The sequence below is a fragment of the Podarcis gaigeae genome, assembly GCF_964106915.1.
Source record: "Podarcis gaigeae genome assembly, chromosome: 7".
NCBI lineage: Eukaryota > Metazoa > Chordata > Lepidosauria > Squamata > Lacertidae > Podarcis > Podarcis gaigeae.
The window spans coordinates 79,750,441-79,777,144 of record NC_139683.1 but is presented as its reverse complement, the minus strand read 5'-3'; the positions used below and the strand labels follow the sequence as shown (position 1 = coordinate 79,777,144).

The following is a 26,704-nucleotide window of genomic DNA, read 5'->3' as shown; positions in this document are numbered from 1 at the left end:
CAAACAGTAGCTCAAACATACACATATTACTATGTGCAGTGTAGGTCTGACTGTTCTGCAAGCTTTACAGGGGAATCCTATGCACTTTTACTCAGAAGTAAGCCTCCCTAGCTTTAATGGAGTCTACTTCAGTCTTTGTCTTAAACAGGGGCATGCACTGATCATAAAATCAATTTGCTCCTTCAAAAAACAGCCCAACTCAGTTCAAAACCTCCAGAGGCTTCCTGATTGGGTTTGGGTCCAAATCGAAATCCTGAAATTCAGGAAAACAAAGCTTTGCAACTCCCCTATTTACTATTATTGAGGAATTTTAAAAACAATTATAAAGTTGTTGTTTTTTTCATTTTGAGAGAACTGGATGGTATTCTCAAGCACAGTAGCCCCTCGTGAGTGGATAAATCCTACAAAATTACAAATAGGTCCAGTGATTTTTGTGCTGGGCACCTTTAAATTAACTTTTTGGCTTTGATTTTGAAGGAATGATCTACAATTTTTTTAAAAAAAATATTTGGCAGAAGTGGAAATTTAGATTTCTTTGCTTCTTTTGGAGAGTCCGATAGTGCCAAATTTCAAAACTTTAGCAGTGGCTTTCCAGCAGGAAAAACCTTTCCAAGTTCAGAGTGATTTAAAAAATGATTCACTTAATGTGCCCCCTATCTGCCTATAAAGAAGAAACCAGCAAAAGTGCAGAGAAATAAGTCCAGATGGGGTTTGTGTTAGGATCTTTTAAAGTTGATTTTGAGGTGAAGAACTAAATACGGCTTTGCTTCCCTCATGGTAGTTTTGCAGACAACAATATTATAATAATGCCATATACTGTAGAGGGATGGGAGCAAGGGCTATGGTGTTATTTAATAAAATAAATCAGGTTTGTGTTCTGCGCAGTTGGAACCAAAGCCCACAGAAACTATGTACAACGCCAACTTGAAAGGGGTGTGTGTGAGAGAGAGAGAGAGCGAGAGAGCGAGAGAGAGCGCACAACTGGCACAGCTGCATAAAAACTCGAATATCCTGCATTTTCCTAGAATGACTCTCAGACACACACACACACACACACACACACACACACACACACAAACCATCTCCTACAAGACCAGAGTAGCCAGGCAGGAACTTCAGAGACACTGCTGTAGGAGGGAAGCGATCCTGCTTAGATCAGGGGCAGATCTACACTCATGGTTTTTAACATTAAGGAAGCGTTAAGGAAGGGTTTTGCTGACAAATGACGTCCTACTTTTAATGTTCATAATGTGTTACTAAAACGTGACACCAGAGAGCACTGCAGAGCAGCCAGCAACCGAGAGACAGTGTTTTGACAAAAAAGGTTAAAAAAACACACTTTAATTTACAAGTATGCCCTGTGACGTTTTAGAACGACATATCTAATATCATTCTAATAACGTTAAACAGGTCAGTGTAGATCCAGCCCAGGTCCTGCCTGAAAGTCAGGAAGAGGTGCAGCCTCCAGCTTCTATACAAGCTCCTAGTCCGAGCTGCTCCATTGCTGAAGAAACAGCTCTCTTTGCAGCTCCAAGATTCAGCCAGCCTGACCTGGGGAAATGAATACTTGAATTTTAATAAGATCCCCTGTCAATCTTGGTGCCATCTACTGGGGCATTCTTCTGCCGAAGTGCCACGGAAAAAAACAGGAACTACTCTGCCACTTAAGATGTCTGGAGACCAGCCACTAATATAATCACATAGTTTTTTTTTCATTTGTAAGGGGCTTGCACAAGAGAACAGATTGTACAGTTTGCAAGCCTGTCCCTGCATTTTCATTTCATGGCATGCAACCACACTACCCTTGACCTCCTTTCCATTTATGCCCATCAAAACCACAGAACAGCAAACAAGTGGTTTTCATGTACTTATCCCTCATAATGTTACTAATGATTCTGTATGAGCACTGTTTTAGTTCAATTGCAATTTAGGAACCCTGCACGGCACACAAGCAATCCCGGTAGAGAACAATGAGTAATAGACTCTTTAGATAGTTCCTCTCCTGAAAGCAATAAAGAGAAATTGAATGCAGCCCTATCCAAAATTACTACTCTAGGAGCTAAAGAGGCAGAGAAAAGTATGCTGTTGTCAGCAGTGAGAGAGAAAGCAGACAGGCAATATTCATTGAGACATTGTCATGCTCTCTTGTCACTGAATTAGGATTCTCTTTGCAGAACTGCCTCCTCTGCAAGAAGATGAAACTCAGGCAAAAGCTTAATCAAAGTGATGAACCCAGGCAATCCAAACACGTCACTGAGCAAAGTTGAATTATACACTATGGCTAAATGATGCAAACTGAGCAAATTTTGATTAATTTTTGCTCAATTTATTCTGGTTTTGCTATCCATAGGGAGGGAGCTATACAGAGCACTGAACACCCCTCCCCACAAATCCTTCTCCCTCTGAGATTTCAGCAAGCAATTCGCACACATCCGCAAACTTATCGCTGAGTTATAGAAACTTGTTTTTATTTTAAATGTAACTCTATCCCAGGAAGCTAATTCCTGCACCCAGCAGGCCATTCCATTGTGTCTTCTTCACCTCTCCTGTTACAGCATACAGTGGTACCTTGGTTTACAACCATAATCTGTTCCGGGGGTCTGTTTGTAAACAAAAACAGGTTGTAACCAAAGGCACGCTTTCGCCAATGGGACCTCCCAAAAACATTTCTTCGTAATAAAAAAAAATGGGTTGTAATCCAAAAAAAGGTTACAAACCAGGACACGCACTTCCGGGTTACCAGACGTCCCTGTTTCCTGGGGACCGTCCCCGGATTTACACATTATTCCCCATACAAAATCCATTGAAGTTAAAAAGTATCCCTGGATTCATTGAGAAAAATCTGGTGACCTTAGGTTTGACATGTTTATAATCCAAAACGTGGGCAAACCAAGATGTATGCAAACCAAGGTAACACTGTAGACATTAACACAAGATGTAGCAGAAGGCCATTTCAACAAATCTTTCCTTTGTTGATTTACACTGAAAATGGAGATCTCAACACTCTTGCAAGCATAAAAAAACAGCAAACATCAGCTCAGAAAAACAGGATCCTAGGACAAGGATGGGTGGCATGGGGTATCTGTGACATTTAATCCAGTTACTATAGAGCAATGAGGACGTCACACACTCAATGATTTCATTTTCAGATTTAAAATGTTGGGGAATGAGACCTCAGTTCCCACCCATACGTTTTTTAAGACAGCTGGAAGATTGTTCTAGCTTCTTTCACGGTATTCCATTTCTTTTGCAGGAGAATTTTTGTTGCTTTTAACAGTAAGTCAAGTTCTGAATCAGTCTGGCCAGAAACATTCAGACTTCCTTCCACAATCCCGGCTGCCAGGAAACTCAACTGACCCTTCAGTACATCCTTGTTTTTAATGGCTCTTGCTCAGAGTGGATTCATTAGAATTAACACAATTTAAATCTCTCTCTTTCTCTGTTTTACACACACACACAAAATCTAAACCATTTATTTCCATCAAATGACCCATTTTGAAATTCATATAGTTCCTGAAATGCAAGCACACTAACAGCTTGCTAGAACAATCAAAGCATATTAGCTTGCACCAAAGCCACTTGGAGACATTTGAGCTGGTTTAAACTGTGGCTAGTCAACGCACCAGAATTATAAACATGGTTCGATCTCAGCTGTTTAAACAGGAGTTCCTCAACTTCAGATGTAGTCCAAAGTGGGGCAATATGTTTGATGGATGCAGATTACTCAGTTTTAAGAGAATACAAGGGACAGATTTTAACATGTTTGTGTTCAATTCTGAGTTTGTTTCAAAGATGGACACTGTAACTTAAGTCGCCTCACACTATTTCCTTGTCTAGTTCCTGATCCCAGGGCAGAAAAGACAATGAATCCTAAAAGCCATCTGATTTTGTTTGGAGATACAGTGGTACCTCGGGTTAAGAACTTAATTCGTTCTGGAGGTCCGTTCTTAACCTGAAACTGTTCTTAACCTGAGGTACCACTTTAGCTAATGGGGCCTCCCGCTGCCGCCGCGCGATTTCTGTTCTCATCCTGAAGCAAAGTTCTTAACCCAAGGTACTATTTCTGGGTTAGCGGAGTCTGTAACCTGAAGCGTCTGAAACCCAAGGTACCACTGTACCAGGAAAGCACTTCCTCTCAGGGCCCCTGCTCCTAACAGGTGAAATCTGCAGGTTATTGGAAGGCCTTCCACTTCCAGGGCCAGCCTGGACCACAGCATTTCTGTCTCTCTCCCCCTCTCTCTCCAGTTCTTAGGACTCCCCGACTCACCTTCTTCATCACTCCCTACCCCTTCCTTTGCCACCCCACTTGGAAGAAAAGCCTGGTATTTATTCCTGTTGCCCTATTAAGCCATGAGCTTACTGTTTGCCCCTTACCCTAGTTACCTGAGCTTCCCTTTTTGTTTCCTCTCCTCCACCACCTAGGGCTTGCTCTGGCCTCTGCTTTGTCCTAATTCCCAGTTCACAGGATAGATCACCATGCATCTTTGTCAATCAGCTACAGGTGCCATTTCACACAGCAGTAGGAGATTAGACCTTAACTAATTACTCTCTGTGCAACTGGTCTGTGCTTTCATGCTGCTGCAGCAACCTGGCACAAAAGCTATCAGTATTGTTGATGGTTATAAGAACCCCTGACAGAAAGAGGAAGTATGTCTTAAGATGGCTGTGAGGAGGCGAGGACTTTTAGACAACTGTTTTTTTATGGAGTAAGACCACCAGGAATGAGCTTCTCTGCTCATTGGGCCTGACACTCAAAAAAAGTCTGTGAAGGTGGTACCTTCCTCACCAACCAAAACGTCACACGACAGTTTGCACGCTTTCAAGTTCACCACATCATCAGGCTAGCTGGTAAACAAAGGGGAGGGGAGGAGGCCTAATGGTAAAGCCATGAAGTCTACATCTGGCCAATCTCAAACTGGAGTGTTGGGAGGAGTTTGCAGACTTGCAAATGAGACTCTGTGAGGAGATAGGCAGGTTTCAGGTTACATCAATGGTGGCCCCTCCATTTGGGAAATATAAAATATAGCTACAGTGGTACCTCGGGTTACATATGCTTCAGGTTACAGACTCCGCTAACCCAGAAATAGTACCTCAGGTTAAGAATTTTGCTTCAGAGTGAGAACAGAAATCATGCTCTGGTGGTGCGGCGGAAGCAAGAGGCCCCATTAGCTAAAGTGGTGCTTCAGGTTAAGAACAGTTTCAGGTTAAAAACGGACCTCCGGAACGAATTAAGTACTTAACCCAAGGTACCACTGTATTACATAGATCTGTCTCCATCCTTAGACAAAACAGTCATGGCAGGTGGAAAACAGGAATAGGCCGCTTGTGAATCCCTTAGCCAGTGTGGTGTAGTGGTTAAGAGCGATAGACTCGTAATCTGGTGAACCGGGTTCGGGACTCCGCTCCTCCATGTACAGCTGCTGGGTGACCTTGGGCCAGTCACACTTCTCTGAAGTCTCTCAGCCCCACTCATCTCACACAGTGTTTGTTGTGGGGGAGGAAGGGAAAGGAGAATGTTAGCTGCTTTGAGACTCCTTAAAAGGGAGTGAAAGGCGGGATATCAAATCCAAACTCTTCTTCTTCTTCTTCTTCTTCCCTGCTTAAGTATGAAATCTTTACAGTGGTACCTCAGGTTACATGTGCTTCAGGTTACAGACTCCACTAACCCAGAAATAGTGCTTCAGGTTAAGAACTTTGCTTCAGGATAAGAACAGAAATTGTGCTCCGGCGGCGTGGTGGCAGCAGGAGGCCCCATTAGCTAAAGTGGTGCTTCAGGTTAAGAACAGTTTCAGGTTATGTATGGACCTCTGGAACAAATTAAGTACTGGTTTTAACCTTTAAAGCTCTATATGGCCTAGGACCCTTGTACCTACGGGACTGCCTCTCCGGGTATGTCCCACAGAGAAACTTACGGTCTTCAAATAAAACCATCTTGAAGGTCCCAGGCCACAGAGAGGTTAGGTTGGCCTCAACTAGTGCCAGGGCTTTTTCGGCTGTGGCTCCGATCTGGTGGAACACTCTGTCACAAGAGACTAGGGCCCTGCGGGACTTGACATCCTTTCGCAGGGCCAGCAAGACAGAGCTGTTCCACCAGGCCTTTGGCCAGGGCACAGCCTGACTCCCCCCTTCGGCAATCTTCGCGGAGCTCTGGCCCAATGGTTGCCAGTGGTTTAATTTGAATTAATTTTATAAGGAATGGTTTTAGAGTGTTGTGTTGTGTTGTACTGTTGTACTGTTTTATTGTTGTTAGCCGCCCTGAGCCCAGCTTTGGCTGGGGAGGGTGGGATATAAATAAAATTTATTATTATTATTTATTATTACCACTGTACTGTTTAGCTAATGCTAACTATATTGAAGATTTCTTCTCCTATTTGAAAGGGGCCAGTATGTGAGACAAAATCTTCTTCTTTGGTGATCACTCGTAGCCGAGTAAGATTGTCTTCCATTAACACGGTTTTAACAATGAGTCCATAAGTGACTGTGGAGGCCAATTCTGGACCCACACGTCCTTCCACAGTGGGGACATTGGTTTCTGGGCAGTAGTTGATCACGGTGTGGATCTGCCAAGCGTGCCTTCCTCTTAGCACGTCTCTCTCTTGCATCCTGAGTTTGAGTGTCTTCAAAGCCCATGACACCTTTGGTAAAGGCTGTTCTCCAACTGGAGCACTCGCAGGCCAGTATTTCCCAGTTGTCAGTGTTTATACTACATTTTTTTTAGATTTCCCTTGAGAGACTCTTTAAACCTAAATAAAGCCTCAGGCACCCAGACCACTGCCCAGGGAACAGAATGCTCCTCTCATATTGAAGCTAAAATTCGTGATCTAAGTGGACAAAACCATTGGAAAGGAGGCACCTAGAGAACGCCATTCCTTTTGATTCAAACTATATTGCTTTTCAGAGATGCAGGTGGCGCTGCGGGTTAAACCACAGAGCCTAGGACTTGCCGATCAGAAGGTCGGTGGTTCGAATCCCTGTGACGGGGTGAGCTCCCGTTGCTCGGTCCCTGCTCCTGCCAACCTAGCAGTTCGAAAGCATGCCAAAGTGCAAGTAGATAAATAGGTACCGCTAAGGTGGGAAGGTAAACGGCGTTTCCGTGCGCTGCTCTGGTTTGCCAGAAGCGGCTTAGTCATGCTGGCCACATGACCCGGAAGCTGTACGCCAGCTCCCTTGGCCAATAAAGCAAGATGAGCGCCACAACCCCACAGTGGGCCACGACTGGACCTAATGGTCAGGGGTCCCTTTACCTTTACCTTATATTGCTTTTCAGCTCCTTGGTGAGATGAGGAGAAGCCCATGTTGGAGAATGTCCTAGGCGAGAGTTGGGAGGCAAGGCAGCCCAGGTGAGAGATGAACTGCTGTCAGTTATTTGTATTCATGCACAGCCTTGGCATGGAGGATTCAGGGACTGAAGATGTCAGCTCATTTTCTATTGTTGTTATGCTGATTGAGATTAGGGCACTTGTACTCTCCTGTTTTACTGCATTACTTTAATAGACTTTGATTAATTTAATTGGCTTAAACTGCAACGTATTTTTATATTCATGTATTTTTCTGTTGCTGATATTTAAGCGATAGGGATTAGTTAGTGAAAGGTTTGCTAAATGTGTTGATTATTCTCATTTATGGGAGGAATTGTGTTTGACGTTTAGGGGAATTTAACTGAGGGATGCTACTTTTGTTAACCAGCTAATATGCATTAATTATATTTTTTTAAGGAAATTAATAATAATAATATTTTAAAAAATTTATATCCCACCCATCTTGCTGGGTTTCCCAGCCACTCTGGGTGGCTTGCAACATGTATGAAAACACAACAAAGCATCAAACATTAAAAAAACCCAAAATATCCTGCATGAGCAACGAACAAACCAATAAATCAATAGAAACCAATAACAACCACAACCACAACAACCAGTTTACAGTTATATACTCTTGCATTCACTGTGCCTGCAGAGGATCCTGAACCAGGTGGAAGCTCTACCTACCTGTAAGTAGGTACCAAGCTCTGAACATAGGGGGAAGCTATAGGGAAGCCAGGCAAGACAGTCATCTCTCAACAACAGTACGTCAGAGCATGTGAATTAGTACTGTCTGACTGGTACCAAAGGCTCCAGCTCAGATCTTCGCACTCATCTGACCATCATGTAGATTTTGGTGTTATGATAACCATTTGCTTCATTTTTGCCTTACTCTTCAGTTTGACACAAGGTGGACATGATACTATGGCACTTGTATTACTTCCCCTTACATCACACATCTCACTCGCTCACCTTGTTGTGGTGAGTGGGCTTGCATGTTCCTATGACCCTTGTGAGCGAAGCCATCGGGAGTATCGTGCTCCCAGCAGGGTCACCCAAGGCAGTAAGGTCAAAGGGGAGGAGCTAGACAAAGAATGAGTCCTCAACAGCAGAACAGGCAGAAGATAACAAGTGGCAAGTTACAACAGCTCTGAAGGTGGATGAAGGCTGCAGCAGATAAGAATGTATCAGTCATCATGATACTAATGCCATCGGAATAGAGCCTTACTGTGAAGACTGTGCATTGGTCAGAGTGCACTGATCTACACACATAAAACAAATTCACGTGCAGGCATCTTCCAAAAACCCATCCCAAACCCAAAAAGGTCCCATGGCAATCGACAAATGGTAACGGGGGCAGAACTGTGAAATCTGGAAGCCCCTAGTCCTAATGGGCAGTGGATACAGATTCAGTCATTTTGACTCAAGGAATGAGGCAGTTGAGCAGCTCGGCAGCTGTATCCATGACTGAGCAGACCTTTTTAGGATCCACTCTGCTCACCCCGTAAAGGGGGGGGCGGCTAGAAAAGGTGCCCTAGGAAGGCACGTTTGGCAAACCATCACCGTGATCAACTCCCGCTGGGAAACCTATGACCCCACTGTGCAAGGCCGTGTGGATTCAGAATTGGCCTCCACAGTCACTTATGGACTCACCGTTAAGATTATGTTCACGGAAGACAATCTTACTCAGCTATGAGTGATTGCCAAAGAAGAAGACAACAAGATCCACACATTTGCTTATTTACAAGCCACAGCACCCAGGCAGAGAGTAAGGGGACTGATAAGGCATATCAAGCAGATAAAACTTCACAACTAAAGGTCAACACTGCCCATTTCACTATGTCATGCTGCTCACAGCTGGCGGGGAGAGAAGGAATATGCCTGCCATTAATACCTGGAGTGCACACTCAATATTGAGTGTTTACCCTCACAGTACAGTGGTACCTCGGGTTACAGACGCTTCAGGTTACAGACTCCGCTAACCCAGAAATAGTACCTCAGGTTAAGAACTTTGCTTCAGGATGAGAACAGAAATCACATGGGGTGGTGCGGCGGCAGCGGGAGACCCCAATAGCTAAAGTGGTACCTCAGGTTAAGAACAGTTTCAGGTTAAGAACGGACCTCCAGAACGAATTAAGTTCTTAACCCAAGGTACCACTGTACTAACGAAGCCCTTATATTGGTCGTCTGACCTTCATTCCCTCAAAGGCTAACATTCCGGATTTAAGGGGGGGCTCAAGCCATGAACCATGCACTTGCTCCTTCATTTCCTTGAGTCAATAGCTGAAGACTCAGCCCATTACCTTTCCAAATAATCCACCAATGTCGCTTTGAGTTCAAGCTACAGTTCATCGGCAGTGATACAGACAGTAGGCACAAAAGAACAGACATTTTATTTTTATCAGAACTTAGTCTCTGTGACAAATACAACCATGTGTCAACGTTACTTCCAATGTCTAATGAATTACTACAGGCAGACGGCAGGCACATTTTGTCACAGAGTTAACAGCTGTTTTTAAGCGACAGCAAAGGCTATATAACTGCTAACTTTCTAAAGATGTGGAAGGCTAGCACGATGGCAGGCAGAGAAATAGCACTGTTACCTTGTCAACTTTAGCAACTTCTGTGAAGGATCTCTATTAACACCAAGGGCCATGATGTTGCAGAAATGAACGCACTTTGTGAATGCTTCCCAGCTACCCTTCTGTACATCTGTATATCAGTCAGGTTAGCACTCCCAGTGGGTTTGCACAGTACCGCTATGCTGAAGCCATAAGGTAACCTATTTAACAGGGGCATAGACCCTGTCAAAGGAACCAAGCAGCTCTGAGGTCTCCCTCCTTCAAATTACCATTGCCAGAGATCTGTTCTTGAAAAGGGGAAAGCGGGGGGGGGGGGAGCTGCAAAGCATGGATTCACCCCCTCCTTTCCTTCCTAGCTGTGTTTTATAGGCAGCAAATGATCCCTTCTAGCTCAGATTTGCTTCCCCTGCCTACCAGCTCCATTTTATTTAGACTCCTACAAGAACGAGAAATGCCTCTCTCATCCTTAAGCTAAATATAACACTCCATAAAAACAGATTATAAACTTCTTCTTTAAAAAAAAAAAAAAAAAGGGTATCATAAACCAAAGAACCAGCAACCATTTCAGACATTTATGGAAGTACTAGCCAGGAGTCCAAGAACTGCACAACTTGTTCCGCATGCCCAAAGGAGCTATGGGCTTATATTTCTCAAAACCGTAGCCCCACAATGTCACATATCAAGCCACTATTTATTACTAAGCATTTATTAAGCTGTATCCCAATCAGCACCAGCCTAGTTTCTCAGCATTAACTGCAAAATAACAATAGTTGGCTATGGGTATTTCTAGCTGACTTTCCAGGTGAATAGGTATGGCCCAGATTGGTCTAGAAGGGAAGTGATTTTCTGTTGTCAAATATACAACAAGCTCCCCAGCTCAGATCACCTCTCTTTCTTAATGTGACATGGAGACACAGGCTTTTTCTCACACATGCCTGAATGTGGAAACTCATGGGCAGTTGACGTTCATAGTTTCTACCACATCTGCACTGGCCAAGATTCAAATAGGATAAAAGTTAATTTGACGTAGTAAATAATTTTAGCTTTTTAAGTAATTTCAAAATGCACTGTTATTTAACCAAACAATATGAATGATATCCCCTTGCCTTTGGGCTTATTCGCCACAAAATTGGAAGTCAAGAGCAGACTTATTTCTTGGAAGTAACTGAGCAGAATACTGTCTGCGTATTTTCATCTTGAATTCCCATCAGTAAGAGAAAAGAGACTTCTTCCTTTAAAAAGAATCTAACATTCAGGGAACAGGCTGGATTATCCCTGAGGAGTTAAGTCCCCACACTGCAAAATAAAAATAAAACCACCTCTCTCATTGCTACAATCCTACTACTGCATAGCACTTCCAAATGAAGAGGCTAGGTAAGGACCACAATTCAAAGCTGCATGCATTTCAGCAATTTAAGGCTAGAGGTAGCTTAACCAGCGATTTTCCTACTCTTTCTCCAACTTTTCAGTATCATGTTATCAATGCACTTCAAAAACATCCTTTGTTACATCCCCATTGCCTTCTTTTAGCTCTTTTCCTGCCGATCAGGGTCCACCCCCCCCCCCCCCGCCAGCAAGATCACTATGTTGTAGCTGCCGTCATCGCGTGCTAAAATCTGCCAGTATGCTGCAATATCAGTTTTCAAGAAGATGCAGCCTCGTGAGTATGCAGGATTTGTCCTCCGTCTATTCTTGATACATAACTGTGCAATTAAGGCTGCATTGCTATGGCAATATCACCATCACGTCACATCGTCTGTCAAATTTATATATTCATTGATGCCGCATCAGTCACAAAGGTTTAAGAACTCCCAGCTCTGATGTCTTTTGTAGTCATTTATAACGTTGGACTGACAGTATAATTTCTAACAGGTAACAGACATTTGCCAGGTAATAATTTAACTTCTAGGGCACTATGCTAAGGTACCGGTAACTATGGCTTCCTACATACTGGGACCCTAAAATAAATTGAAGGTAGTCAAGGCCTACTTATGCAAGCCCACAGCAAGAATCACAGACTTACAGTACCAAACAAAGAAGTCCCCTTTTCAGAATTTATTAAAATAGTCCAGGTTGTCTAGGGCTACAAGCTGAAAACTGATAGCTTACCTGTTGTGAAGGTGCCTTAATTATTATTTCTGTGCCTTTTGAGCCAGCAGCTAAGTGAGTCCCATAGACTGATAGGCATTTTGCATTACTGAACTTTTAATAGAAGCCTCACTGTAAAAGACCTTCGTTTCTCCACCCTACTTTTAACTTCTAAGGTTCCATTATATGAACAATTGGAGTAGGTCCCTTTGAATTCAGTAGACCTCTCTTGTGAGCAAGTATGCATAGGATCAGGCCGTTCATCTCGTTTTCTTACTGATGTGATGTGATAAGCAACCCTATGCATATTCACTTGCCCAGTGAAATATACAAAAAATGCCTTATATTAAATGACTGCCATTGTACTTATCTCTCTGCTTTAGTGCCCACTACCTATAGTTGCTTTTGTCCCTCTCTGCTGATCAATTTGGGAGTTTGGAGGTTGATGCTAGAATTCTTGATCTGTAATAGATGTACATTTGTACTTTTAGATGCAGGCCATTTCAGTATATGGTTCATAGTAACCTGTAGGCAACTGGTTCCTTGAGCTACCATTTAGATTCTGACTCCATCCCAGTCACTGTTTCCTGTCAGTAGACCTTTAGGTTCTCGTGAAAAGCAGCTCATACAAGCCTAAAGACTGCTCAACCCAGTGCAGAACTATTAATAATAAAAAATATCTACACAGTTTTCCAAAGAACATCCTAACATTTCAAAGGTATCAATCAATATATCTATAAGGTGGTGTTCTTACCTGTACCAAATTCCATCCTATTAGGGATTCAGCAATGATGGATGTTACGGTTGTACATACTCCACCAAAAACCATTAGGTGTGTAGGTCCATATTTTATTGCATCGTAGAAGGCTTTAAGTCCCTTTGCATTGTCACACTGAAGGGGGGAAACAAAAATAGCTTAATCACTAAATGCAATTTAGTATTGGCAACATTAATATTTGATCAAAGTTAAGTATTTAGCTAACAAACCACAAAGATGCAGCACAATACTCAACAAACAACAAACTTTAAAGTGTTCCTATTGGTCACTTTGAAAGGTACTGATGCAAATGGCTGTAGCTTGCACTTCCACGTACTAAAACTGAAATCTCAACTTCACAACTAAAGGTCAACACTGCCCATTTCACTACCACATCATACCTTGGGGGGTATTGTTTTTATTTGTTACTAGTTTTGCATATTATTTTTTTGTTACTAGTTATGCATTTTTGTATTTTTATATTGTAAACTACCCTGCGATCCTTGGATTAAGGGTGTCTTAGGAATTTGATTGAGTAAATAAATTAAACAAAGGAACAGGCAGAGAACCGGCACGTAAAAAGCCAAGTTCTATATGATCAATTTAATTGTGTAACCAGAATCCATCAAAATAAACCACCCCCACCCCCAAGTTTTCCTCCACTGCTGGTTTCCATAGCACTTTCAATGCTGCTTCAGGCTGAAGGACACTCTCTTCAGACTTTTGCTGTAACAGTTCTTATGTCATATCTGTAGCTGGGTGAGGTGTTTGGGCATAAAATGCAAAATAATGCCCTAGGCGCCTTTGGGGCATCATCTCACTATCAACGGAGAAGAATGACCAAACTGCAAGTGGACAGAGACACGTGAGCCATCACCAATATAGCCACAACTCCTTCCTGCACAGACTTTACCTTCGTCCATAGTCCAAACAAGGAGAAGAAAAGCGCAACCCTCTGCCCTCAAAACCCTTAACCCAAACATTACAGCTGAGCTACATCTCAGGCAAAAGATCTTGAAGTTAGGAAGCTGCAGGTAGCTCACTGAAAATTTAAAATGTCATCATTTTAACAGAATACAGAAAACTTTCTTTAGGCCAGGTGCAAATAGGATTCCAAAAAGACTGTACTCCTTTACAGTGCAGACTGCACTAATTTCAGCATTGACAAAATTAAGCACCATTATTCTGGTTCTGATATGAGCTCAGGACAATTTATATCCACCTGACAGTGACAGAAGCTGACAGATCTGGTGCAGCCACTCATTGAAAAATGCACTTAATGCAGAAGGATTATCCAACCGTGCTTTATTGTCTGCAAGAGCCACTACTTCGTGTTCTGTGCTACCAATATATGAGTTTCTTCACACATTGCTTCTCCTGAATCATATTCCAGAGATTTAAGTACACACTTAAAACATAAAGATGATCAACAAGTGCTGGAAAACAATGCAACTCTTTCATGCACATACATCAGATAGCTAAGACTGGCTGCAGCTCTCTTTTGTGTGTCGGCTCAGGAATAAATCTGTAATGTGTGGAATAGCCCCACGTGGAATGAAAAATTAAATATACACAACCTAAAACATTTGTAGTAGCAATGCTCGCATCCATGTAGCTCTTCCATCTCATCCAAAATATTTTTTACTACTCTATATGATTTGATAATGTAGTGAATAAGTAACAAAAAAATTAATTTAATGTGTCTAATTAAATCAGTCGTCTCACTTTAGTAGTCCAATCTCTATTAGTTTTAGGTTGTCCTGGTGCAAGAGGACAGGATTCTTGCGCCTTTAACATCTGTGCAGATGAGGGGATTTCAGAAAGTGCAGCTAGCATGTCAAGCTATAACTGCTGAAATTCTCTCTTCTGTACAACTATTAAATGCGCAGGAACCCTGTCCTCTTTTTCAGGCCAGCCTAATTACAACCTGCGATGTCAAAAGGAACCACATTATTGTGATTCACAAAATAATATGTTCAGATTTGTCTCTGTCTCTCTCTCTCCCCACCCCCCACAGACCGTTTACCTCAGGAGAGGCCAGCTGGCCAGAGAGATCAGATGTTTCATATTCAGCAATTACACTAATGCTCTTGCTTAAGCCATATCCATTCACAGAAAAGAGGACAACGTGAATATGTCAGATTATTCAGATTAAATAGGCAAATAAGTAGGGACTTCTCTTTGAATTTAAAACAGTGCTATTTCCCACATTAGATACTGTGACAACCATATTAACAAGTTCAAAGCAGACACATTAGCAAGGGAAAAGTGTTTTCCCTGTATCTCTTGTGAAAGTGTTTGAAGTAAATTAACACATATTTGCATCTTACCATTCTTAATTAAGCCAGTGCTTCAACTGTCTTTACCAACACCTTAGAGGTGGTCTCTACATCAGCGCAGCAGTATTTCTCCCTGACAAGACAACTAAAGTGGGGGGAAACAATTCACTCAACTCCTCATACTTTCATAGACTGGTGCAGATGCAATATAAATAATTCCTTAACCATGGTTAAGGAATCAGAAATACTAGGGAGGCTTGCAAGCTCCATTCACCTGCCCCATCCTAAAGAAATTGTGCCACCAGCCTTAGCCGCGTTTAAGAGGATTGTGTCAACAGTAAAATTAGTGCTGTGCAGTGTTCATTCTTAACTATGCTGGCACAACTAGGATTAAGAGGGGTGCGTCAACCCTTAGTTAGTACTATGTAGACTTCACTCTTAACTATGTTTTAACCAGCATCAAGTCTTACTTTCAAAGTAACTCTGGTTAGCATTTACCATGGTTGATGTCAAGGCTAACATAAACCTGTGGCTGGAGGGAGGGGAGGATACATGAAAGACAGGAGACAAACTGGGGAAATCGTTGAGTTCACCATGCTTGTTCCCAGTCCCTTTACCTGTTGTTTTAAGATGAACCATGTTAAATCTGCACTGGCCATATGATAATTCATTTACTCCAAAACAGGACAGGAACTACTCTTCCTTCTTCCAATACAACATTCCTAGCTATGTCCACTCCAGAAGCATGAGGTCACATTACATTTTAGAATACAGTTCTGCTGATGTGCTGTTCCAGACTGTAGCAAGAAATTGTTGGCAGTGGAACCCAATACAGTGGTACTGTACCTCTGGGTACGAATGGGATCGTTCCGGAGCCCCATTCGCATCCTGAAGTAAACATAAGATGCGACTGCGCGTGCCGGCTTTCACCGCTTCCGCGCATGCGCATGATGTCATTTTGAGCGTCTGCGCATGCACGAGCGGCGAAACCCGGAAGTAACACACTCCGTTACTTCCAGGTCACCACAGAGCACAACCCGAAAATATTCATCCCGAAGCTACTTCAACCCGAGGTATGACTGTAATATAATGGGGCTCCCCTGCAAAGATACTTACTTAGATATGGCCTCATTATTATTTAAATCATAAAACAATGCCTCTCTGCCAGAGGCAAATTGGGGTGGGGACATATTTCTCAAAAACAAAGAGCAAGAATCCACAGCTCTTATCATTTCACCAAGGCCCCTTGCTGTCCCATAAACTTTAAGGACATAGGACAGAGGACGTACCTAAGGGCTGCCAATCACTGTTAAATGCAAGCCTTAAAAGTCTGCCTCTGCACCTTGATATCTGTGCTGTTTCTTAGCTTTGCAGATTAATTGCTTAAATGAAAAATAGAAATATCTGTTTCTCATTTAGATATTGTTCTTCCCTGGATTTCTACAACTCCCAGCTCAACACTTTCTTTTTTTTCCAAACCTAATTCTAAATTTCAATCTCTACCTTCAGTCTCACAGTAATGATAATGGGACTACTGATTGCTATCACTGAGCGCCGGGAACCCTCAAAAGGAAAATATTTGGCCTCTGTGAATAGTGGATCTTGATAAGGATTGTTGAAAGCAAATAAGTGTCTTCTTGTTCCGTTACCTATTTTAGTGACAATAACTATTTAATTGTCAACGAGAGACACCATAAACATAAGAAACTACTGAAGTGAACAAATATAGTCTGCCTGTGGGGTTTTGCCATAGAAGTGTTCTAATATGTACAAATCATTGGTGGAGGAGATGGCCCAAACCAGAGGCTCTTAATTAAGTCCTCAAAGCAGGGTTGGTCAAACGGCCAACCCACAACCCAGTGGCCCTACAAAATCTATGTTTTCACACTAAACCAACAACAACAACAACTCCAAAACACCTTGTCTACTCTGCAACTTAGCTAATATTGTACAATCGGGTGGACACTGTGAGAACATAATCAAGGAGAGATCAAAGCATGAATGAATGAAGCCACTGTAAAAACCATCAAAACTTTACAACCATCCCAAGCACAGGCATCGCCGGCCTAAATAGGGAGCCCCCCGATTGGTGGATGGTGAATCTCTGGCTTGGCAGGTTATCCCGCCCACCTTTGCAGCTGGCTGTGGGAAATCCCCAGTGACTGGCCACAAAATGAAGAGGCCTTTCTTCTGTGAGGGAGGGGGCCACAACCACAGCCCAACATTAGACTGGGTAAGCGGCCATTATAGTCCTGCAGCAAGTAATTTTCAGTACAATTCACATTATGCCTTAGTACCCTACAAAAGGCCCCAAGTTGTTGTTTTAAACATTCTCAAATAGGTTACAGCAATTATTAACATAGTTGGTCTATTCTACCAATGTTTGTATGTATTGCTTCTTGCTAAGTTTTTCTTTTGGAGAAAGTCCCCATTTAGAAGCTACTAATTGACTGTTGATTCTGCTTAGCTGAATAAAGCACTACTGGGTCACTGCCACCAAAGCAGAGACATCACCTTGCCAAGAAAGGTCCGTATAGTTAAAGCTAAGGTTTTCCCAGTAGTGATGTATGGAAGTGAGAGCTGTGCCATAAAGAAGGATGATCGCCGAAGAATTGATGCTTTTGAATTGTGGTGCTGGAGGAGACTCTTGAGAGTCCCATGGACTGCAAGAAGATCAAACCTATCCATTCTGAAGGAAAACAGCCCTGAGTGCTCACTGGAAGGACAGATCATGAAGCTGAGGCTCCAATACTTTGGCCACCTCATGAGAAGAGAAGACTCCCTGGAAAAGACCCTGATGTTGGGAAAGATGGAGGGCACAAGGAGAAGGGGACGACAGAGAACGAGATGGTTGGACAGTGTTCTCGAAGCTACCAGCATGAGTTTGACCAAACTGCAGGAGGCAGTGAAAGACAGGAGTGCCTGGCGTGCTCTGGTCCATGGGGTCACAAAGAGTTGGACACGACTAAACAACTAAACAACAATAAAAATTGACTGTTGCCAATTTATGTTTCAGTGAGTGAGTGCGTTTTCGATTTTTTAAGTGCCATGGGAGGGGGGCTTTTAACCTCCACCATTATAGTCCTACAGCACATTCTAAATACAACAACCAACGCCCCCCAAAAAACAATTCCCCAATTCCTTTGAATCCTCACCCTGAGATGAATTCTAATTCTGACAAAGCTCATATTTTTTTTCTTCACATATTGAACAGTGAAGAAAACCACAAGAACCAACATATTTCATTTAATCTGTAAGATATGGATGCTGCTCAGTATGTAAAGCCAGGATGTGTTGGGATCCAGTTTGTGTAATTTTCATCTTGACTGACTGGAATTTGTGATGCTTAATCCACCCCAAAAAAAACCCAACCCCAAAAAATCTCCTAGAATATGACCATAATCCAAGAACTGTTGCACTACAGTTGCATCCCTAATACGATGTCTGCTTTTGTTTCTATGCTCAGTAATGTGTTTTCAGAGACCTGTTTGTTTTTCCCTGTGGGAGATTCATTTTGTTATTCAATTTTTTGAGGTAAATTTCATTTTAAAGGAATGTATAAAAGAATTCATACTATTGAATGTAATGAGTTAACCACATATAAACTGTTTGACTTTTATATACAAAATATCAACAAGAGACTGGCAGGTGGCTGAATAAATGGCTAACTGTCAAATTGCATTATTTCCAAAAAAGAGCAGAGCTGGGAGCAAGGTACTTTATTTATATACAGACACAGGAGATTCAGAAGTAGTGGGATTTGATCGGCCATGTCAGCAGACATTCTACTTCATCCCACTAGACCAGAATAGTGAGTGGTCTGATAAGGATGGAGAAGTCCACCCAAAGTTTAAGTGACTATCTGCAGAGAGCCCAGCTGGAAATAAAAGTGCAGCCTCAATCCAAAATCAAGGCCAGAGGGTGGAAAAACCAAAAGAAACCAGCTAGTGTGCTGAAAAGAGGGCAGAAGCAGCAGCTGTGCTGGAAGTTTGAGCCAGGCAAAGGATATCTAGGCTTGAGGAGCCTAAGAAAAGCCAAAAGTTGGAACCACTGGCTGGAGCTGAGGTGGTATGTGGAGGAAAGCAACCGAACACAAAACAAAGAACTACCCCCTTTGCATCTAAAATGGTTAGAAATAGCAACAGTCCATTTAGGTTTGGAATCTAAATGCACACATTTTTTTCAGGCATCGCAGACTCTTATCGAGGTGGCACAGAACAACCTGGAACGCATCCTGCTGGCATTTAGTACATAATAATTTACACTGGGGGACACGGGTGGTGCTGTGGTCTAAACCACAGAGCCTAGGACTTGCCGATCAGAAGGTTGGTGGTTCGAATCCCCGCGATAGGGTGAACTCCCGTTGCTCGGTCCCTGCTCCTGCCCACCTAGCAGTTCGAAAGCACGTCAAAGTGCAAGTAGATAAATAGGTACCGCTCCGGCGGGAAGGTAAACGGCGTTTCCGTGCTCTGCTCTGGTTCACCAGAAGCGGCTTAGTCATGCTGGCCACATGACCCGGAAGCTGTACACCGGCTCCCTCGGCCAATAAAGCGAGATGAGCGCCGCAACACCAGAGTCGGCCACGACTGGACCTAATGTTCAGGGGTCCCTCTACCTTTATCACATTAAAAGTGTATGTCCTTTCCTCTCCTTAATATGTAACAGAATATGTCCAGTGGCAGCAATAGCCAATAATATGGAACAGGAATGGAGGCACATAGCAGTGCTTACCTTTTAATTTACACTGGATACAATACTTGACTTGGAATTAGGGACCCTAACCTAAAGCAAATTCATTCTGACAGTATAATTGGCACAGATGAATGCTCACCATATCAATGTGATATGGTCCAGTTTGCTCCTCTGATATAAAGATTCAGAAAAATGTCAGTCTTGTACATTGTTATCTGAGGGATCAGTGGAACTGAGCTTTAATCATAGAAATTGTCTTACAGGCATCTCCCGTTTAAAATGAATTTGATTGTGATTTGTAGAATGTAAAACGGTATTTCTACTAGCACACTGAACAAAAACTGATTAATATGTATGATTTAAATGTACACAGCACTATGCTGTCCCAGAAGGCATAGAAACAGAAGCAGAGTAAGAAGGAAATTTAACATGGTAATGTACAGGATTAATCTCAGGGGAGAAATATTGGTAAGTTTTCAATATTCCCAAATGCCAGAAAAATATCACCAATTATAATTAAAACATAGGATAATGTCATCATAAAATAAATTATAGACATTTAAAATGCTCCTCCAAAACAGTATTAGGAACAAATTAGGAACAAAGAGGCTGTCTATAGCAGCTCTCTTAAAACTGATTACTAAAGCAAGTATTTTTTCAAAATTATGTGAAACATCAGTACAAAACAAATGAGTGGGTGAAAATGGATTTTCATGTAAACCCACATAATGCTGCAACTCAGAATGGGCTCATCATGGGGAATCTTGATAAACAACATCTAATGAGATCAATACCAAATGCTCATCAATTACTTGGCCTTCTCTTTAAGAAATAACTTAACTTTTGAAGCAAGTGTTCTTAAAGCTTGTTGCTGCTGAACAAAGAATGAGGCTGTGTGTGTGTGTGTGTGTCTGTCTGTGTGTGTGTGTGTGTGTGTCAAAAGACATAGGAAGGGGATAAGATATGGGCTGGGCTGGGCAGAGACTCTCCTAACTCTGAGCTAAGAGAGAAAGGAAAAAGAAAGCATTTTACCTGTCTTCTTGCTTTTGAAAAGGATCACCGGTGCCTTTGGCTATGATGCCATTGCCAGGAAGTGGTCCTTTTCAAAGGTGATGGGGGAGAGAGACTTCCTGTTCTTCACCAGGCAATGTTGTTTTCACCTGTCTTGCCCCACCCTCCAGCCCTGGGAGCCTTTCCCAGGCCATGAAATTAAGAGCAGAAGCAGCTGGGAACAGAGGAGTTCAGGGGGTGGGGGTGGGTATGTAGATAGATAGATAGATAGATAGATAGATAGATAGATAGATAGATAGATAGATAGATGATAGATAGATAGACAGACAGACAGACAGACAGACAGATATAGATAGATGTGTGTCCTTGTTTCTCAGTTTGTTCCTTTTTATATGGTTTTGCATGTGTTGTGGTATTTTATGCATTGTGGTTTGCTGTTATTTTTATCGATTATCGATTGGTAATTCTTGTGGTTGATAAGTGCAAACTGTTTAATTATTATTTGCTGATGTTTTAATTTTACTGTTTAACTATTAGATTCCAATGGATTATTGAATATTGCTTTATTTGATATAAGTTGTTTATTTTAAAGTTATTGTGACTTTTTTATATTGGTTCAGATTGTTGCCATTGATGTTTGATGTTTTATTGTGGTTTTATATGTGTTGGACGCCACCCAGAGTGGCTGGGGCAACCCATCTAGATGTGTGGGGCATAAATAAAAAAAATATTACTATTATCATTGTTATTAAAGAGACATCCAATATGGGGAGATGGTGGTTGTACGCTAAAAACAGCTTCCTGCCTGAGTGCCTTGGACTTTTTATTCTTGCTTGAGCTCCAATTTTACTGTGAGGGTTGTTCTACAGAGCATAGTATCCAACCATCCCTGCCTGTGATATTCATTTCTTGAAGCAATGTACTTTTCAGTTCAAACAGGAGTCAGTAATAGACAGAAGATGGTCTGCTTTTTTCATCAACTGATTTCATAACTATACCTCCAATTTAGTCTAATCTTTTGGGAGGGAACAGTAGAAAATCATATAATGTTAACATAATTACACAAAGTGATTCCAACATAACTACATTAAGCCATTTCTGTCAAAGTGTTTTTCCTGCTTTGATTATTTGCATACTTTTGCATTAACAGAATTGCAGAACACAAGTTCTGGGACCTTATTTTGCATTTACAGATGAGACACTAGAAGAGGCTTGGGAAATAATTAAATCTTTTTAGTGCTTACTTGGAAGTACTTCCCATTGAGATCACTCATTACATTCAAATCTGGCCAGCATTTGATAAAAAGCAGTAAAATGTGGTGGTCCCAGTTGGAAGGGACACCAAGTGTCATCTAGTCCGACGCTCTACACAGTGCAAGAATCACAGCTGAAGAATCCCTGACAGATGGCCATCCAACCTCTGATTTGACTGTTTATCCTCAAGACTCGAGGCCTAATCACACTTAACTGGGAGAAAGCCCCATTGAACTAAATGGGTCTTACCAGTTCTTACCCAGGCCTACTGATACGTAGGCCCTATTGAATACAATGATGCTTACTCCCAAGTAAGTGGGGTTAATGTAGCAGGGTTATGCACTGGGTCCACATACTATATTATAACAATAGCAAGTTGGTTAAGTTACCTGCTAGAAGTTTATCATGTACAGTGGTACCTCGGTTTACAAAGTTAATCTGTTCCTGAAGTCCATAGTTAAACCAAATCTGTTCTTAAACCAAGGCACGCTTTCCTTTCCCTAATGAGGCTTTCCGCCGCCAGTACCCTTCCACCATTCGGCTTCCATTCGTAGACCGAGGTAAAGTTCGCAAACCAGAACACTACTTCCGGTTTTGCAGAGGTCGTAAACCGAATAGTTCGTTAACAGGGCTGTTCGTAAACCAAGGTACCACCAGAAGTCAATAAAATAAATAAAAGGCAGCTTTTATGAGCCCATGGTATTCATCCATAGAAAGGGCTGCCTGGTGCACCTCTGTGGAACTAACTTACTTGCCTTCTTTCAGTTACTTAATTATGCTATATCTTTTCACTGTGTCACTGGACTATTTACTGTGCGATCCTATGCATGCCTAATGAGAAGTAAGCCCCATTGAGTTGCATGGAGCTTAATTTCAGGCAAGTGTGCATAGGATTGCAGGCTCAATCTCTCCCGCTTTACTGCTGGTATACAATGGTCTTTCCGGCATCCCATTCAGTAGGTTTGTTCAAAAGAGTAAACTGCGCGGACACACAGGGAGTAGGCAGCCTTCTTTGAGGGTGGGTAGCAATTCTTACTTCTTCACACTCTGAAAGAACTTTTCGGGTACAAGAACGGTGCGCCCTGTTTTGATTCGAGGAAAACATGCCTCAGAAAACAATATTTGGGCAGCACTGTGACACTGGAACGACGATCACATGAAAACCACTATTCCCTGTTTCACAGTGTTGAACTAACTTTAAATGGGCCTTTGACAATTAGCAGGAATATACACATTTATTTCACACACACACACACAAAATGTGGCTGCTCCATGAATGATATTTTATCATTGCAACTCTGTTCCTTCCTCAGTTCAGGCAAGAACACATTAAGCTAATAATCCTCTGTCATACTTGCACTGGGAACTTAATGTCAGAATGTACTAACCTAACTGTAAATATATTTTGTGATGCAAATAATGATGAAGTGGGGGGGGGGGAGAGACCCAGCTGGCAAGTTACTTTTTATGCACAGTTCAGGAAAACATAAAAATGTTGCACTGAAAAGTCGGGCTGTAAACTGATTTGCCCCATGACCTATTTAAATAAGCTTCTAATTGCTTTATTCTCAATTTAATTCGATAACTGATTGCTAAGACCAAAGATGCTTGCTATTTCCTCAACAATTCTGATTAAGTTTTATGCCTTTCACACTCTACGTAGATGAAAAAGATGAAATAAAAGAGTTTTCTTAATTATTATTTTTTAATGTGAACAAAAGAAACACACACACACACACACACAAAACAACTGATTCTGTGCCCTGATACAGCTAGTGCAGGGCGTATACTATGAGAATGAGGAGATGAAGGCCGATTTTGACGTCTCTGAGGGGTATCTCCTGGCTTGGATTGCCAACTCAGAGCAATGAGGTAGGGCATGTGACTGGAGGTCTGTAGGCAACAGCAGCTGTGGGTTTGGGGCTTGCATGCAGTTCACTGCGAAGAATGGAAAAGACACACAGCCAAAACACACACACACTTCCTCAGTGATCATCTAGTAAAAGCAGCTGTAGATCAGTGGAAATGAATCAAGTTCGGGGAACCTAAAGCATGAGCAAAATACCCTTAGCTGTGGAACTGAGAGTTGGTACACACACGCTTGCCACTAAGGGCCACGGGTAATCAGCAGTGCCAGCAGTGTAAAAAGAAGCAGGTGTCATCCAGGACAAGGCCGGTCTTGGCATTTTGAGAACCATCCTAAGACCCTCTAGCATACACAACTGCAGGTTTCCATCGGCTAAGATAAATATGGGGTGGAATTCGGCTCCCAAGGCTTGCCAACTCCTTAAATAGCCCTGCTCCTGTGCTATTAGCAGCATGGCACACATAAATAGATGGAATTCTCCTACCAAATGAGGTGCTATGAAGAGCTACTTCCTCTTGCTTAATTTCTGCCTGTGTCAATGCAGGCTATTCTTAAAAACAAAGAAGCAGGGCCATTAAAAAAAAAGTGTCCTTGCTACTCTGCAGTGCAAGCATCAACTTATAAAACATAGTCAGTGGCCTTGAAGAAACCAAAGCCTAGTTTTTAATGAGGTGGTGCAACCAATGGCTGACTGGCAGCATTTCATCTTGCAGGTTGATACAAAAGAATAATTCAGGCACATAGAAAATTAGCGTGTTGGTGGGAAAGAGCCCAGTCTAGTTTTCTATGTGCAGGTTATAATGTATCTGTATATGTTTGAAAGCACGTCAAAGTGCAAGTAGATAAATAGGTACCACTCCAGTGGGAAGGTAAACGGCGTTTCCGTGCGTTGCTTTGGCTTTGCCAGAAGCGGCTTAGTCATCCTGGCCACATGACCTGGAAGCTGTCTGCGGACAAACGCCGGCTCCCTCGGCCAGTAAAGCGAGATGAGCGCTACAACCCCAGAGTTGTCCGTGACTGGACTTAACAGTCAGGGGTCCCTTTACCTTTTTATCAGTTAGGCTTCTTCCTGACATGCTAATTTTATGTATAGAAGAATTCAATCAGGTAAACCCTCACCTTCATCCTCAAGTAGCACAGCCCAAACACAGGACTCAGTTCAGTAGAGAAAGAAGATAAGGTAAAAAGCAAGCAGACATCACAATTTTGTCACATGTTAATAAATGAGCAAAACACAACTGGCAGCACTATCCAGCTAATTAACTATTTATAAAGCTTATTAATTGCTATTCCATTCCATTAAAGCACACAAAGCAATTTACAGTTAAATACACATAAGAACAAATAATGAAAACACCTGAAAGCTAGCCATAAAAAATGCTGAGAAAATATCGCTGCTCAGAGCACAAGCCCTACAATCCATTCCTTAATAAGGCGGGGGGCAGGGGGCTGTCAGAAAAACAGAAAAACAGCAGAGAAAGGCCAGCCATGCTTCCCCGGGAAAAGGAAATCCAATGGGTAGGGGCTGCCACTGTAAAGACTCTGCATCACATTCTGACCAGAAAATAAAGGAAAAGAGAGCAAGCCTCTGTAGGATGAACTAATAAGGCAGAATATTTGGGAGCAGATGCTCACTAACGTAAGAAGCAGAGTACTGGATTGGCCTTGGAAGTTAACAGGAAGCCAAGACAATTATGACCATAATCCTATACACTCTTACTGGGAGTAAGGCCCATTGTACTCAACCGGACTTAATTCTGAGTAGGCATGCATAGGATTCCACTGTGTTTCAGACTACCGTAAAGCTGACAATACAGTAGAATCACTGGACTTTGGACCAATGCAAGTGGAATGCTTAACACGTGTCTATCACATTAAAGGGACGCAGGTGGCGCTGTGGGTTAAACCACAGAGCCTAGGACTTGCCGATCAGGCGGTTCGAATCCCCGCAACGGGGTGAGCTCCCGTTGCTCGGTCCCTGCACCTGCCAAACCTAGCAGTTCGAAAGCACATCAAAGTGCAAGTAGATAAATAGGTAAGGTAAACAGCGGGAAGGTAAACAGCGTTTCCGTGCGCTGCTGTGGTTCACCAGAAGGAGCTTAGTCGTGCTGGCCACATGACCCGGAAGCTGTACACCAGCTCCCTCGGCCAGTAAAGCGAGATGAGCGCCGCAACACCAGAGTCGGCCACGACTGGACCTAATGGTCAGGGGTCCCTTTACCTTTACCTTTATCACATTAAAAGTGTATGTCCTTTCCTCTCCTTAATATGTAACAGAATATGTCCAGTGGCAGCAATAGCCAGTAATATGGAACAGGAATGGAGACACACAGCAGTGCTTCACAAGCTATCTGATATGGTGGGTCGGCAAGTTCCCACCCCACCAACATGCCTGGGACCCATCCTGTATTTGGTTCCTGAAGAATTCCACCCAACCTGAGCTGTGGTGGAGGCTCTGGGGGCCACTAGCTGGTGGATTGTGGATTGGCGCCAGTCCACGGACCACCCCTTTTGAGTCGCACTGACGTACAGGACACAACGGCATTAGGATACAAGCACATTTTTTTCTAAACTCAATACATTACAGAGGAGTGTGCAGGAACTGTTTTCAGAGGCAGGTGTGTATTCATCATCACGCCAAGTTTTGCACCCTTATGTTGCTACATAAAATTAGTGCTTACTTACCTTGTCCTCCCTATTTTTTCGTAATTTTTATTACCTGCCCCACACTTCACACCTTTTAAATTAGACAACAGGTCCAATTAAGCCTGTGCAAATATATATTGGGGAACATACAAGCTCCTTGGAAAATGCTAACCTTTTAAAAATGTGCTTGATATAAACATGACACCTGAAAAGCTTCTTGTGACATTCTA

At 42.4% G+C, this 26,704-nt stretch overlaps 1 protein-coding gene and 1 long non-coding RNA gene across 2 annotated transcripts in view; one reads left to right on the top strand and one right to left on the bottom strand.

Annotated features, from left to right (window-relative positions):
- LOC310849499 overlaps positions 1 to 26,704 on the top strand; it is a 92,937-nt gene that overhangs the window by 34,357 nt on the left and 31,876 nt on the right. The gene's annotated exons all lie outside the window — the stretch shown is intronic.
- Positions 1 to 26,704, bottom strand: part of GABBR2 (gamma-aminobutyric acid type B receptor subunit 2) — a 277,930-nt gene that overhangs the window by 231,101 nt on the left and 20,125 nt on the right. The window contains exon 2 of the mRNA XM_083749682.1: positions 12,723 to 12,860. Coding sequence (XP_083605808.1) covers positions 12,723 to 12,860 — 138 coding nt within the window. The remainder of the gene's footprint in view (positions 1 to 12,722; positions 12,861 to 26,704) is intronic.